This window comes from Pelophylax lessonae (genome assembly GCF_965119305.1).
Source record: "Pelophylax lessonae genome assembly, chromosome: 5".
NCBI lineage: Eukaryota > Metazoa > Chordata > Amphibia > Anura > Ranidae > Pelophylax > Pelophylax lessonae.
Window position 1 is genome coordinate 389847226 of NC_138772.1, and position 16521 is coordinate 389863746.

At 41.7% G+C, this 16521-nt stretch overlaps 1 protein-coding gene across 1 annotated transcript in view; it reads right to left on the reverse strand.

Annotated features, from left to right (window-relative positions):
• The window catches only part of LOC309557016 (A-kinase anchor protein 7-like), a gene marked incomplete at both ends in the record, with an annotated part of 168277 nt that extends 152125 nt beyond the window's left edge, over window positions 1-16152 (reverse strand). The window contains one exon of the mRNA XM_082259619.1: window positions 16059-16152. Within this exon, the coding sequence (XP_082115745.1) occupies window positions 16059-16152 (94 nt within the window). The remainder of the gene's footprint in view (window positions 1-16058) is intronic.
• Window positions 16153-16521: the final 369 nt, after the last annotated feature.

The following is a 16521-nucleotide window of genomic DNA, read 5'->3' on the forward strand; positions in this document are numbered from 1 at the left end:
TCTTACCAGAAAGTTAGATCCCTATAATTTTGGATCCAGCCTTGCTTGTGTCAATATAAGACAGCTGGAGTATTCCACTTCCAGGGCTTCCGTGAGAAACACTTCTTTCTAGTAAAGAGTCATCTTCACTCAAGTGGGTTAGATCTCTCAAATATCCCTGGCTCCACGGATCATCCTGCCACAGATATTCTCCAGCATAGGAGGTTTAAGAAGGAAATTTCATTGTGCAGTATGTATGTAAAATTACCATTTATTTAAAAATATTCATTGCACTTACATGAAGTTAAACATTAGAAGGCAAGAATCAAAACACCCAGCTGCAGAACTCATCTGCAGGCTGGTTCGTAGTGACGTCACAGAATTCAGCTCCACCCAACGCGTTTCCCTCTAAGAGGCATCGACTGGGAACAAAGGCTTGAGCATACTGAACTATGAAGTTTCCTCCTTCCTAAACCCCCTATGCTGGAGAATATCTATTTGGATGATCCATGGAGCCGGGGATATTTGAGATACATAACCCACTTGAGTGAAGCTGACACTTTACCAGGAAGGAGTGTTTCTCACGGAAGCCCTGGAAGTGGAATTCTCCAGCTGGCTTATATTGACACAAGAGAGTTCGAGCCCAATAATATGGAATCCAGCCTTTCTGTTAAGAGACGTGCAGTTGTCTGTGGGAGAGAGGTCACCATATGAAGCGCTGATGTTTTAGGATTCACTTTTTAAACTACATAAGAGCACTTTACATTGACTTTTCTTCACTAGGATATGTCTTTTGATCGTTCTCATATATGGACTCAATTTGTTGAATTTTTAGCATTGGTATTTATCATTTTTTTAGGTTGCGCACTTATCTGTTTTACACCGGTGACAAGCTGTTGAGCATTATTCTCAGGTGTTGTGCCATTCACTCGTTGCCATAGAAACATTTGTAAAATGGAGGCATTAGTAAGATGACCACATCCATGTGGGGGCGCCAAAAATATCCTTGCACCCAGGCATCTGTGACCCTAGGATCGGCCCTGCCCTTCAGCATAAACGGTGAGCTGCACAGTAGTGACATCACAAAATCTCACTCTAAATCTTATGAGGCACATTGCCTTAGATGTCACCTTGAAGACATACAAACATATGCACTCACCAGCCACTTTCTTGAACATGACCATGAGTTCACTGTACTCCAAGCAAGGTATTGGCAGGGTGTACATAATAAGAAGAGGGACTGGCAGGAAAACCATGGATTTCACACAAAGGAGGCAATACAAAGATAACCGGATACTTTTTCATACAAGTACATGGTACAGCAGCCACATATCAGGAATATAAAATGTTAGGTTTACATATTCTTTAAATACAGCATTAAAACATACAGTATTTTTACAGTTTTTTGTAATTCAACTATGTATTTAGTTGTTTGCCTCAAACTCCAAGTTAACAAAGTTGAATTTCTGGTTTAGTGGCACAAGCCTTTATCTGCTCTCTAACCACTTAAAGAAAAACACATAACTGACAAGTATTTTCATTGCTTCCGAGTTCTCTGCAAAACACTGATATATAAAAATCTACCCATCATCTGAGCCAAGTATGTATTTATCTCAGAGATAAAATTACATTTTAGTTTATATGTTCCTCTGACCTCTAGAACTACTGACAGGAAGACTGCACCAGGCAAAAGCAGGGATGAATGCAAATCCACAAATACCAGGAATGTGATTTAACACCAACTGGCTAGATTGTCCGTTGAAGAGGATATGGATTATAATATTAATCCAAAATAGCGAAGCTGAGAAGATTTTAAATGTGATATGAATACTAAAACAGTCTGCGCAGTGGCTGTATTTTAACCTAAAAGCCAAGCCAAACTGTCAGCTTGAGGCGGGCATGTAGCAAAAAGCAATGCAGCAATCTGTACAAGGCAGTAGACACTGCAGATTAGACAACCTATTGAAGTGCACACATTATTTGATTAAACAACAGCGTCTAGACGTTTCAACAAATGTTATATATTAGCAAAGTTAACAAGAAAGTGAACTTGACCGTTTAATTTTAAATTGATCTTTAAATCACCCTAATGTCTTTGTGAGAATAGGAAAAATGCCCTGCAATGAAAAACATCTTTGGTTACTACCATGCGAAGAACATTATGCCAAGATTACACAGTTCAAAATATGGCTTTTAAATTAGTCCAATTAAAGTGACAATAATTTAAGCGTCAGGCTGTTTGCACTAAACAGTATATCTGATATTAGCACTAAGATGGCGTAACTGCAGGAAAGCACTGGTGGTACAATTTGCTTTTTAACAACCCCATCTAATCAATTTCAATTTTCACTTCATTACAAAAATAAATATCAAAAGAGTCAAAGAAAAATGGGTGCAAGTATGAAGCTGCTAGTTAATTAGCTAGTTTATTGCAGTGTTAAAACATCAAGTTGGATATACTAACAGAACACACTGATCATTTGCTTTTATAGGCTTGGCAAATCTCTGTAAGCATAGATCATGATTATGATTTTTTTTTTCTTCTTCTTCTTTAAAGCAACTCTGTGCATATCCTTGCCCCTTTCCAGCAGATCATACCCTTTCTTTCTCTCCACCACCACTAATGCCTCGTACACACGTGCAGATTGTCGGCCGAAAAGATTCGGCCGACGACCGATCGGCCGATTTTCGGCTTGTTAGTATGATGCTTCCGACAGCCGACAGCGCACTTTCGGCCGAAAAGAATCTATCGTGCAAGCATTAAAATTTTTGTATGCCGACACCAGAGCGGCCGATTGTTCGCCAGGCAATACAGAATTCGGCCGACAGACAGCAGATTTGCAAGACTGGGCATGCTCAGAAAAGAAAAAACACAGGGAAAGTTAACCATCACATGACATCACTTCTGCAGTCGGCTGTAGTCGGCGGACAAAATCTTGTGCAGTCTTTTGCACTTTTCAACAGACACGACAGCCCGGGGACAAAAGACGGCCAATCGTTCAGCCGACGATCTGCACGTGTGTACGGGGCATAAGAGGAGACACAGCTTTGAACTTACACAGGGCTAAAAACCCAATTCCCATTCCCATGTGCTGAACCAATCACCAAGTGCCAGAGCAGGCCCATGGGGAAAAAAAAAAAAAAAAAAAAAAGGAAGAGAGTTACATGTTCCCAGAATTACTTACTTGCCAGTGCTTTTACATATAAAAATAAAAAAATATACAAAATATATTATTTTTTTTTAAGATTCCCAGAAATACTGGGTATATTTCTTCACTCCCAAACAAGGTGGCAGGGGATTGAAAGGGAGTTAAGCATGCATTTAAGGGGAGGAGAGTAAGACGCACCTGTTGCTTTCCCTGCATGGGCAAAGCACAAATTTATTTCCTACACAAACTTTTCTTTGTAGGTGTCATTATTTTGGCCTGCAGTTTTCCTGCTGGTGTAATTCTTACCTCCTTGCTGCAGTGTTTCTCCTAGACTTGTTATTTCTTGTGTGGTTTGGCTTCTGGGTGTCCCCTGCGATTCTGTGGGTTTATATTTCCTTTCCCTTCTATCACTTTCTGGCCTGCCTCCCAATTTGCTTTGCTATATAAGACATGCCCAGTGCAGCCTGTGTTGCTTGAGCAACTACCTAGCTCCCCAAGCTCCTTTTTGCCTACTATTACGTGTATTCAATGTCTGACTTCCCATGTACCGACTCTGGCTTTTTCTTCTTCGGTGCTTGTCTGTTGCCTGCCCTGACCTCAGCTTGTTCACTTAAATTTCTTCTGTCTCCTGCCATTTGTACTCTGAACACAGAGTGGTCTCAGCATCCCTCAGTTGGGTATAACTGGTGGCCACAACTAGATTCCAACCATCAGAGCCATGGTGAAGAAAGGAGGCTGGAGCTTAGACTTCACGCCCTGAGGAACTCTGAGCTGGCAATCTACAAGGTCTCACTATCAGACACCTGACAGTAGGCATGGTGTCATAGTTTTGCCATATGTTGGTCACATGTCTAATAGGATGTTTTTCACAAAACTATTTGTGAAAGGGCTTAGAAGCTTAGGAAACTGTCCTGCCTAGAAACCAGAAGAAGGGAATCCTGGATGACAGGTTTGATAAAAGGAGAAAAGGTTTAGCAGTTACAGTTCATCTTTGCTTTGGACATGTTGCCTGTGTGGGAAAGGAGCTAAACTAAAATAACTCTATACGACAAGACTTTAAAATAAATAAATATCGGAAGATATAAACTAAACCAGGAAACCAGCAGCACAAGGGACACATTGAAGGGAGAGTAGGTAATGTCCCTTGTGGTTATTTTCTTTTACTAAATCTAAGCTTTACATTTCACACAACTTTCTGCTATGACGGGAATTATATTATAAAAAAAAAAAAAAAAAAGTGATCACACTGATTTTTCGAAGGCGACAATTGCGTTGACACCAAACACTCTTTACGATAAGCAGAAGGCTAAAAAACATTACATCTCCTAAGCGAAATATGCATAAGGTTGATATATTTAGCATTTATCAAATCATACTTTAATTCTGTCCTGTAATAGGTTAGTTGTCAGAAAAATTTCATTTTGAAATATAGATGCATTTGGAAAAATTGGCATTAGGAATGTGTCCGTTGAACATCATAAACACAAACACTTCAGCACAACCTTCAGACCCTTGGGTTATGTTAATTATGTAATTATGAAAACTCAATCTTTAGGTATCAGAAAAGATGACTGCTTTTGAAAAGCATCAGCTTTTGTCTCTATCAAAAATTATATCAAAATGATATAAAAATGCTAAGAGATTCTAATACCTCTGATTGGATTCTTTCTGCAGCAGACTGAACACTGTGGGAAGCAAAAGACTAGGCAAATTTTGTTCAGTACTTTTTTTACTGTTGCCAATAGTCTGTTTTGCAACATCCTTTCTGTAAATATTTTCTTGCATAAATTTTCAATTGCTAAGAATAATCTTTAAATGCTTAAACCCAAAATGAAAGAACCTATTGCACAGTACAAGGTGATCACCTTCATATGATTGGGCACTGGCAAAGCTTCTCAACATACCCTCCTTGGGTATTCACCTCTAACCCTACCCCTCTCTGCGAGACATTCCTTTTTTACCAGTGTCTTGTGGGTGAAGGACTTTGTCTCTCTTATGGAGATGTTTAAAAACCCCTGAAAAATGAACAAAACAAAGTACAGAGTGTGATTTCAGTCTCCTCTATGTTCCCTCTGCTATCTGCAATAGTTCTTCTGACATGTTATTCCAACACCACAGACTTTTGAGAGACAGCCCTGATCCCACCTAATTCAGCCATCACTGCTTAAAGCCTAAAGGTGCCAGGCTTCTTCTCCACCTCTAGGTTCTCTAGCTGAGTCAGGAGTGGAAGTACCTCACTTAGAAAAGTTAGAAACAGAAAGCTTTAAATAAAACCAAGATGCAGTAATAGAAGAGGATGCATAAGATTTTGCACCCCGCCCCCCCAACCTCATACACCTTGTGCTACATTTGTATGCAATCTGCTTGTCAAAGTAGAAATGCTTACTCCTGCTGTGCGCAAAAGCTTATGTATAGTCACACTTTATTCTCCTCTCCCCAGGTCCCCTATGGAAACTTAAGAAAGAGCATAATCTAAAAAAGATGATTACCATTCATGAACAAAAAGAACTAGCAACTTATAATGTTTTCTCCTGGATAGATTTTCACCCCTCTGAGAATCATTGCTCAGCGGAAAAAGAAATCACTAAAAAAAAAAAAAAAAGTTATAAAAAAATTCTAGTAATAGACCCCGCTGTCCCAGTCTTAAAAACTTTACTGTGCCTATAGAATACGTTCCTTCAAAGATTCTTCAGACAGGAAATCTAAAGGCCCTCTTTACCCTTGCAGGTCCAGCCCTGCAACTAGCTATTGCTGCAATCTGCGTTTCTCAATCTGCAGCTAATTGGACTAGATCAATGAAAGCTCAATAGGATCTGGATTTTTCAGGACAGAACAAAGTTACATACTGCTCTGAACCATGTCTTGTTTCAGGGAGTGGTTCAGCTTATCTGAAGGACAAGTTAAAAAAAAAAAAAAAAATTCTATTAGAATCTGTACCAAAACTGGGGTATTCATCCTATACTGGACCTAAATCCCTAAAAGTTTTCATTCACAAGTTTCGTATGCAATCCACAAGGTTAGTTTTTGCATCTCTGAGACAATAAAAATACTTGGCATCCATAGACCGTCAAGATGTCTGCTGTGACGGAACTGACCCAACCTGGGCTTGAGTGTTTCCGCCAGTATATCGCTTTCTCCAGTCTTAAACATAGATATCAGATATTATCGCCGCATATTGCAACCAAGAACTAGGCAGAACTCATTTTAGCTGCAAATCTGGAACTCTGATGCCAGGTCCATATCTCCAATGGGGTGGGTGACCAAAGCCTGCTTTCCCAATCTTGGATCCGGTGGTAGTTTGGATGTGTTCACAGGAAGGAAGCACTATCCCACCGCTGCCCCCAATGTGACAGAACTGACCCACCCTGTGCTTGAGTGCTTCCGTCAGTACACCACTTCCTCCAGTCTGAATATAGATATCAGATATTATAGGCCAAGATATACAAGACTAACCAACAATAGCTTGTATAAAACTGGAATCCTTTATTGAACAAACTCACACAGAATATATATCCCACATGAGGACATCCCCCTCGTGATCGTATTACCCCAACAAAACAAACTGCACACAGGAATATAATTACCATAGCTAAACATCAATTTAAGCTAACCACCTGGACAATCAGGGGATAACCTACAGAATACCTTATTATACAGACAAGAGCAGGAGACCCCAATAGACTGTCCGGCTCCTACCTACAATAGTCTATGAGGCAAAGCTCATACAATGCTCTTTCGTTCTGATACAGTGGAATTATTGTATCATAGATTTCTTGAGGTATATTGCGGATAAATATTACTATCCCATTTGAAGTAATCCAAACCATATTCGCAGCATCCATTAAGTAGTTGTCCATCACCTTCTTAGTCACCCTGTGACCGTAATAGAAACCAGGTGACTTACACATAACCTGGGGAGCTGAGACAGGGGGTTTATAAACCTCTCTAAAAAAAGGTAAGCTGGGTTCCACGGGCCCACCCAACCACAGTTACTCCCATCACACCTACCTCCATATTCCTGTTTATTCACATCAGCGCTTTCTTTGCTTTGCAGTAGGAGACAAATGCTTCCAATTTGTGGTACTGATATACAGCATATACTCCCTCACAACTATCTGCAAACAAAGGACTACCCAGATTCTTCAGACTTTGGGTTGGGTAATCAACTTTCAAAAGGCTGCCCCCTAGTTTTTCTTGCCTCTGGAAGATCTAGTCCTTATCCTAGATACATCCCAGGCAAAAGGTCTCTTTCTTCTGCCACACAAGCTTCTTTTTCTAAGGTCTCATGCTCAGACCGTAAGATTAAAAAGGGCAATCCCTCAGATTCTCTATGAGAGTCTTGGCCACATGGTTGCTTTGAAGTGGTTTCCTTCGCTTAGTTCCACTCAAGACACCTTACAACATTCTGTTGGCCTGGAACAACCATTCTTCATCTTTAGACTTCCTTGCTTGGCTGAAGAGAAGAATAGGGAACTCCCCCTAGCTTGGTGGATAACCACTTAAGCACTGGAAACAAGTGCCACAGCAGTGGCCTATATTAATCACCAAGAGGGACCCTTGAGTCAGACAGCTTTGAAAGAAGTAAATCTGATCATCTCCTGGTTGAAAAAGCACTGCCCAGCAATCTCTGAAAATGGACAATCTTCCATTTCATCTGTCATTACCTGGACCAAGAGGAATGGTTCCTCTATCCTGAATGTATTTTCCATGTCAGAAATGAGGGACCTCGGAGGTGGACTTCCTGGCCTCCAGGGTCAATAAGTTGCCCCAATTAGAGGCCAGGATCAATGACCCTATTGCATTGGCATACAATTCTCTGGTAATCCCATTGACTCAGTTCCAAGTTAATATATGGTGAGGTTGCTCTAGAGCTGTGGGGAAGTGCTGCTGATTTCTATCATCCAATCTTGTGCAAGCAAAAGTGTTGTTTTTTACTTTCTTTGCATGTGATTAAGCATTATTTGCAAAGTGAAGCGTTACCTCATTTACTAAGCTCTGGAGCAAGTGCACTTGCAGTGCATAGCATATGTACCTTAAGTAAATCAACCCCAGGATGTCCTCCCGCCACTAAAGCTTCTTCCTCAACTGCTCTGTAAGATAAAAGGAAAGAGAAGAAAAAAGGAGGATTCTCATTGCACAAATCTGACCCAGAAGAACCTGGTATACACATACTGGGGTTGATTTACTAAAGATAAATAGTCTGTGCACTGCAAGTGCACCCACAAGTTCAGTTGCTCTAGCTCTGAGGGGAATATGCAAGGAAAAAAAAAAGAAACTGCATTTTTGCTTGGACATGGTTGGATGATAGAAATCAGCAGAGCTTCCCCTCAGATCTAGAGCAACTGCACTTGCAGTGCACAGTATATTTGCCTTTAGTAAATCAACCTCCCTGTCCTAAGGCCCCCTGTACCATCCTTCTTCTAGGTCACTTGCTTTAACAGCATGGCTTATAGCTCTGACTCCATCATTCCCACATTACTCAAGACCAGAAAAACTGAGAAAAAAAAAAAATATAGTACTGTGCCTGGAGGTCTTTTTTTTTTTTTTTTTACTGGTGTGAACACAGGCATTTAACCCCAGAGACTACTTGGTACCTTGTATTCTGGTTTCACTGCAATTGGGTGTTACCAGAACGTACTCTATGTAATCATAAGGTACATGTTTCAGCCTTGTCCATCCTATTCCAAAAGCGTGGAGTTTTCTCTCTGGTAAAAACCATTAAAAGGTTTATAGATCAGACCACCTCTACAGCACCCTGTGCTTCCTTGAGATCTTAGTCTAATCCTCTCTGCCCAGCAGAAACCACCTTTTTAAACACAGTAGGGAACTCCCCTTGGGAGTTTTTTTTCCTGCAAAGTGGCCTTATTGGTGCCAATTACAGTCAGACATGTCTTAGCAGCCTCTCTTGTGAGGAGCACTGCTCAACCCTTGCCAGGGACAAATTGGTCTTAAGTCTAAGCCCTCCTTTCTCCCCAGGTATCAGTCTTCTTCCTAATGAAGACATTGGCCTACCTTCCTTATGCTCTTCTCCTAAGCATCCCAGGGAAATTGCTCTCCATTGTTTGGACATAGTCAAGGACAAAGCCACATCCTCTATACAATAAACAAAGAAAGAGATGTATTGGACGCTTGTGCCGACAGGTAGGACCCATACTGGGATGTGGATAAGATGGAGAGAGGTACATAAACTCCAAATGTTGCAAAGTTCCGATGTTAATTCTGAGGGCAGCTTCGATTTCATCTATACAACAAACAAATTCTCTTTTTGTCCTCTCAACAAGGACCTAAAAAAGACATCCTGCATCCAAGTCCACTATTGCCAGGTGGATAAGACAGCTTGTTGCAAGAGTCTATACTAAAGACTTTTGTACCACAAGAACCCTTACGTCTTCACTCAACCAGATCAGTGGAGATTTCACTATAGGGCATCTGTTGCTCAACTTTGTAAGGCCACCACCTGGTCTTCAGTTCACACATTCTCTCATTTCTGCAAGGTTGATGTCCAGGTCTCTGCGGATGCAGCTTTTAGCTGCAAGGTTGCTTAAGTGGTACTCTGCGTTGGGTCTCTTTGCTACTAGACGTTTCTCCTGATACTTTTTTTTTTTTTTTAAGCTGAAACAGCAGATACTGTAAACGGTGCACCGTGCATGTTTCCATTAAAACACATGGTATCATAGTTTGTATGTGTGAAGGGTTAACTGCAGAGTTAACCTGCCCCAGTGATTATCACTTTGATAGCACTAAGATTATTGTTCAGCTCACTTGTTAAAAAACAAAAAAAAAAACAAAGTGTTGTCCAGTAAAATGACAAACAGTTGTACAGGGTAAGGCTAAGAGTATTATACACCCTATGGTGCAGAATGCAGTCCTTAAGAGTACGTAACATGCAGTTCAGAGTACAAAGAACAGCTGCCATAAATAGGTCATATACAAAAGAAAGGAACATGTAACATATTGCACAGCATCAAGAGTATGCTGTGCTGTACACTGCACTCTGTATGCTGTGCTGTACATTGCATATTCCTGACTGTTGCAGTCAAACCTGTGCTGCAAGCTGCAGACATCAGACTACTGTGCCAGCATATAGGGAGCATAAGTACTTAAAGCATTTGTTACCCCAACATTTCATATTCCTGCTCTACTATGTACTTGTATGAGAAAGTATCCTGTTCTCTTTGTATTGCTTCCTTTGTGTGAAATTCCTGGCATTCCTGCTCATCCCTCTGCTCTCCTATTATAAACAGACCACACTAAGCAGGACAGCACACCATGGCCAGATCTCTAGCAATGCTTTGAACTTAGCCTGCTCTCTTCCAATAATCTGACTTGTCCTGACATGCCCCCCTTGCACAGCCATTCACTGGGAAGATCAGTGTGCTGCTGCTTCTCCCCTCTTATACAGCAGAGAACAGAGGGAAGATACTCCCTTATGTATCATTACTCCCTTGGGAGCTGCTGGTTACAGATTCCCCTTAGCAACAACTTGACAATAAAGCATGTTCAAAGTACTTGGCTCAGTCAGAAAATAGTCTAGGGGTTTTGTTTTTTTTGTAGTTTTATTTTTGAACTTGGATAGGAGAAGGGATGAGTTGGATACTCCAACTTGAATAACTATGCCCAATTTGCTGGGACTGCTGAATAACTGAATGCGGCAAGGCCGCTGCTTCACCTTGACTGTGAAGAAGTATTTAGATAAGCTGTACTGTTCAACAATCTTCAGGGCTCTTCCTAGTACCTCTTTGTTCCTATTCTTCAGGGTTCTCTACACGGCACCCCCTTTACTGTAACTCTCTGTGTGAACTGGCTCCTTTATCCCCTGACTTCATTGGAGTGGTCCCCCTTCCTGGGCAGACCCTTTGGCAAGTCTCTTAGTACTCACGGACATGGTTTTTCCCGAGAGACTCTGCCAGCAGCTCCACCGTCAGCTTCACTGGATCCTCTGCAGCTCAGCTCCACACCTGGTTCACTAGGCGGACTGCCTAAGACCACCTCCCTCATACACAGCAGGAGGAGAGACAGCCATCTGCCTCCTCCTGGGACTCTGCTTCCCACCAAAGATGCCCTGTCACATGTCCCCTGGCTTTTATGAGCAATCCCAGGATGCATTGCAAGAATGCCCTCCCACTGTGATTCTCACAAAAGCCAATGTGTCACTGGCTGGGTTTCCTCCACTGTCCAACAAACTCTGTCATTGGATATAGTGGGGACACTCCCTCAGACCCAGTGAATCACACCTGGAAACATGTGACAGGCAACCTAATAGATCAGCTCCCCTGATAAGCAGAAGGAGAAATAGATGTTTTTGCCTAGCACCTACCCACCTAGGAGGGTGCTACACTTATAAAAAAAAGGTACTTTTGTTTTTTTTAACATCTATACAATAATATTTTGCCTTTACATTTCTATTTTAAACCTAATGGGTTGTTTTACATACACATAAACATACACACAGAGTGTTGGCATTTAGGCAATAAGCCTCCCTCACCAAATAAAAATATCCTCCCATAGCAAAAATTCTCCCCCTAATCATAAGCCACCATCCATTGCTCACCTCTGCCCCATCATCCACCACCCCTGTTAGCCTTCTTCCCAGCTCAACATGTCTCCTCATCATGGCTAGTGTCCTTATAACTGCCTGGTTTTTCTAACTTGAGACAATGATAAATGTAGCAGAGACAACATGAATGGCACGTGACCTCAGCAAACTGGCGCAGCAGGCAGGAGTTTACAAGTTTACAAGCCCCCCCAAAAATGTGTAAATTAAATAGAAGTTACATAGTTTGTGAGGTTGAAAAAAGACATCAGTCCATCCAGTTCAACCTATGAAGTGCAGCACTATTGATTATTAAAAAAAACGTACAAAAGTTTCAAATGCAAACTAAAACAAATAGTAAAAACAACGTGAAGTGATCAGAATATAGGAATTTGAAGAAATATCATAAAATCAAAAAAAGTTCCAATATGTGCAGCAATCATAAATCCATTGTCTTGTCTCCCACAAAGTAAAAACAGTTCCTCCCGTGTAACACAGAGGGCGCCAGTCTACTCACCAAATATATCAGGAAACAGCCATGAAATAACAAATCCTAAAACACCTCTTGTGTTATAGAGGTATCTTCATTGTGCTCCCATTTCACCATTCAGATACACTCACCAGAAGCTGCAATAAAACAAGCCCTGTAATGGTGTCAATCAGGGCCCCCGGATAAGACAGTACAACCGGTCTTGTTGTACCGGGCCCAGGCCACATCAGCTGAACAGGGGGGGCCCAGGGCAAAGTTAGCAAATGGATTTTACTGGACCAAACCATGTCTCCTACTTGCATACCGGGGCTTAACCGCTTCAGGACAATTCCACGTACATGTACTGCAGCAGGGTGGCCCTTCAGTTCGACATCACACACCTGTACATCATTTACATTTCTGGGTCTGGGGCGTGCATGTACACCGCCGGCGACTCAATCCATTTGTGATTGAACACAGTCGGAGCCAATCAGCTGGATGTTTGCCGGCACCCGGTGATTGTTCCCGAGAGAGACAGAACGGTGGTCTGCCTATGAAAACAAGGCTGATTGCCGTTCTGTGAGAGGGGAAGATGGAGATCTTGTGTTCCTGCTAAGCAGGAACAAGGATCTTTACATTCCCCCAGTCAAAGCACCTCCCCTACAGTTAGATCGCCCCTGATGTTAACCCCTTCCGTGCCAGTGTAATTAGTACAGCCTTATGGTAATTTCAACATGTAGACTTTGAAAAGTAGAAAGGAAGGAGTGCCCACTGTCCAAAAAGGATGTGAATTGGAAGGTAGGTTAAAAGGTGTTTATTGAAAGAAGCAACAAGTACATTGAGCCAACATGTTTCGGGGGGGGGGGGGACTCCCCCTTTTTCAGGGCTGTTGCATGCTATTAACCAGTTGCTGACTGCCCCACGTACATACACTGCGGGGTGCCGGCCCTTACAGGTGAAATCATTTACTTGTACATCGCCTGACATTTCCAGGTTTGTGGTGCACATGCGTGCTGCCAGAAACCAGCTCTCGCTGTGATTGGACACAGCAGGAGCATGTTGCTTGGCGGGACCCGCCAATCATTCCCGAGAGAGGCAGGACGGCGGCCTGCCCATGTAAACAAGGCTGATCACCATTCTGTGACAAGTGAAGACAGAGATCCTGTGTTTCTGCTAAACAGGAACACAGATCTCTGTCTTCCCACAGTACAAACACCTCCCCCACACAGTTAGAAAGCACCCCATAGGAACACGATTAACCATTTGATCGCTCCTGATTTTAACCCCGTCCCTGCCAGTGCCATTAGTACAGTGACCATGTATTTTTTTAAGCATTAGTTACTGTATTGGCGTCACTGGTCCTCAAAAAAGTGTCGCTTAGGGGTTTATTTACTAAAGCTAGAGGGGGCAAAATTAGTCAAAATTCTGCAGAGAAACCAATCAGCTTCTATCATTAAGCTTTAACAATAAAACCTGGAAGCGGATTGCAGAATTGTGACTAATTTTGCCCTCTCTAGCTTTAGTAAATAAACCCCTTAGTGTCAGATTTGTTCACTGCAATATTGCAGTCCTGCTCTAAGTCACTGATTGACGACATTACTATTAAAAAAAATTAATATTCCTAAAAATACATAGTTTGTAGACATAACTTTTGCGCAAACCAATCAATATACGCTTAATGGGATTTTACCAAAATATGTAGCAGAATACATATTGGCCTAATTTGATGAAGAAATTAGATTTTTTACATTTTGTTTATTGGATGTTTTAAAGCAGAAAGTCATTTTTTTTTCCCCCAAAATTGTGGTTGTTAGTTTGCTTATAGCGCAAAAAAATAAAAACCGCAGGAGGTGATCAAATACCAACCAAAAGAAAGCTCTATTTGTGTGAAGAAAGGACATACATTTTATTTGGGTACAGCATCGCACGACCACGCAATTGTCAGTTAAAGTAACGCAGTGTGGTATCGCAAAATATGGCCTGGTCATGAAGGGGGGGGGTAAATCTTCCAAAACTGAAGTGGTCAAAATACATTTCCCTGGGCCCCATTGGGTCAACAGAGGGGCCCAGGAGGTGGAAGAAGAGGAGGGACTTTCAATTTTGGGCAGATAAAGTCAGTACTGCTGTTCCGCTGCATCCCAAGGGAGGGTGCAGTGTAGGTGGGGTTGGGGGGCCCCCCCGTCAGGAAGGGTGTACAGGACCCCATGATTTCTAACAACAGTCCTGTTGTCATTGTTGTAGACATGGCCTGTGATACCGGATGCACACATGCTGCAGTTGAGCTCAGATCAGGCTGACAAGTTCATCTTCACCTCTCCGAGTCCCCAAAAAAATGTACCTCAATTATTTTAGCCAGTGAATCCCTGTGCATATTCACAGGGGCATTTTTACTGCAGTGCTGTGTGTTGGAGGGTCATTGCAATTGAATGGGCATCATTCTTGCAATATTGCGAAATATGCATATACAATGCATGTTACGAATAGCGATAAATTAACTTTATGCATAGGTATGGGACCATCCTAAATATCACTGAAATATGTGAACAGGGTGTGGGCCTAAAGAAGTTAACCCACCTAGGGCTCAGTTTGGATGGCTGCCCAGGAATTGAGGATGGAAATTATACAATTTACCAAAAAATTCATGTCTATGTATTGCGAACATACTAGCTAATTTTTTAGGATTTTTGCAAAAAATTCTCTCTCTCTCTCTCTCTCTCTCTCTCTAATTATAAGCAATTCACCAGGTTTTTTTTTTGCTAAAAATTCTAAATGTTATTGTTATTTGTAAACAAAGCATATGTGGAATAGAGTTGAGCTTGGGCATGTTTGTACGTGCCCGATCCCGCCAAGAAGTCGGCACTGCACTCCACTAATCACAGGCAGTGAGACATTTCCTTATCTGTGCAGCTGCGGATCGGGAAATGTCTCACTGCCTGCGATTAGCGGAGTGCAGTGTCGGCTTCCTGGCGGGATCAGGCACGTACAAACTCGCCCGAGCTCATCCCAGATGTGGAAGATTAGGCCCTCGTTCACATTAAAGCCATTGGTTACGCGATTTCACAGACCGCAGCCTATTGCCGGCAATGGCACTGTTCCAATCAGTGCGACACCGGCTTTGCGGCGCTGCACCAATTTGCAAAATAGTTTCTGCATTAATTTTGCCAATTTCGGGTGCAACTTCAATAGACATCTATACATGAAGTCGGACAGATGTCTTTCAGATCGCGAGTCTGAAATCGTGCGATTTAAGATGCAGTTGCACGGTTTCAAAGCCGTGTTCAGCGTGAACGGGGGCTTCAAGGTGAATGCTCAATGTGATGGAACCACAACAACCAACATAAAAAAAACAGGGACAGCAACAGCCAGTATGCTGGAAAATCAAATTATGGTACCCTTTAAATTAGGAAAATAAATTATCTTTTCACAAAACATCACTTGAGCACAACTTCACAAAGGTAAGAGGAGCATTTGCAGTAGCATGTCTATGAAAATAGCAAAATGTTATACCTGCCTAAGTTATTGGGTAATTTTTGCTCTTCTATAGGGTAATACTGTATTTGTGAAACCTGGAAAGAAATAACTGAAAATCTATGTGCTTAGAGTAAACAGATGATTCTTACTGAACATTGTCAAATATGTTATTATAATTATGAATGGCTGGTGTAAAATCTAATAATCAGCAGCTGATTGCTTCCTCTTCACATTCTGCCAGCAGCTTGACCATAGACTTCAATGGCCAGCTTTGCTTTGAACTTCAAACACAAAATGTACCTAGCGGGTAAAAGAACTTACATTAATTTCCTGATGTACAGCTCACATAAAGCAATAATAAAATCCTTATTTCATGTTTTCATACTGTTTACAGTAAATTGAACCCTATGATCACTGCTCAGCTGCCATTAATCATTTATAGTTTTTATATATTTACCTGAGTACTCCTGAGATGTTTCATTAATGCCTTTTAATGTTGTATTTGCATTAATATCAGTGGCAAAAGCAGAGCAATTATCAGAGTTCATCATTAGATATTTCACTATATAATCAAAGCATCTCCCTACAGCTTTGCACTGGAATCAGAGCACCCATCAGCCAGCTATAAGCATTGAATTGATTGGGGTGTGTCTTCTAAAACAATCTAAGATCTAATCAAGATTCTAACTGAGCTTAGGCTAAAGCCTAATGGGCCATACACACTATAAGATTTTCTGAAGACTTTTTCCTTAAAGGCCCGTACACACGTACCGATCGTCGGCATACAAACGTCGGTGGACGAAGGATCTGCCGATTGTACGCGTGTTAGTATGGTGCCTCCGACAGATGTCTGCGCACAATCCGCGGACAAAAGTCTTTCGTGCAAACATGAAAATATTTGTATGCCGACACCAGAACGG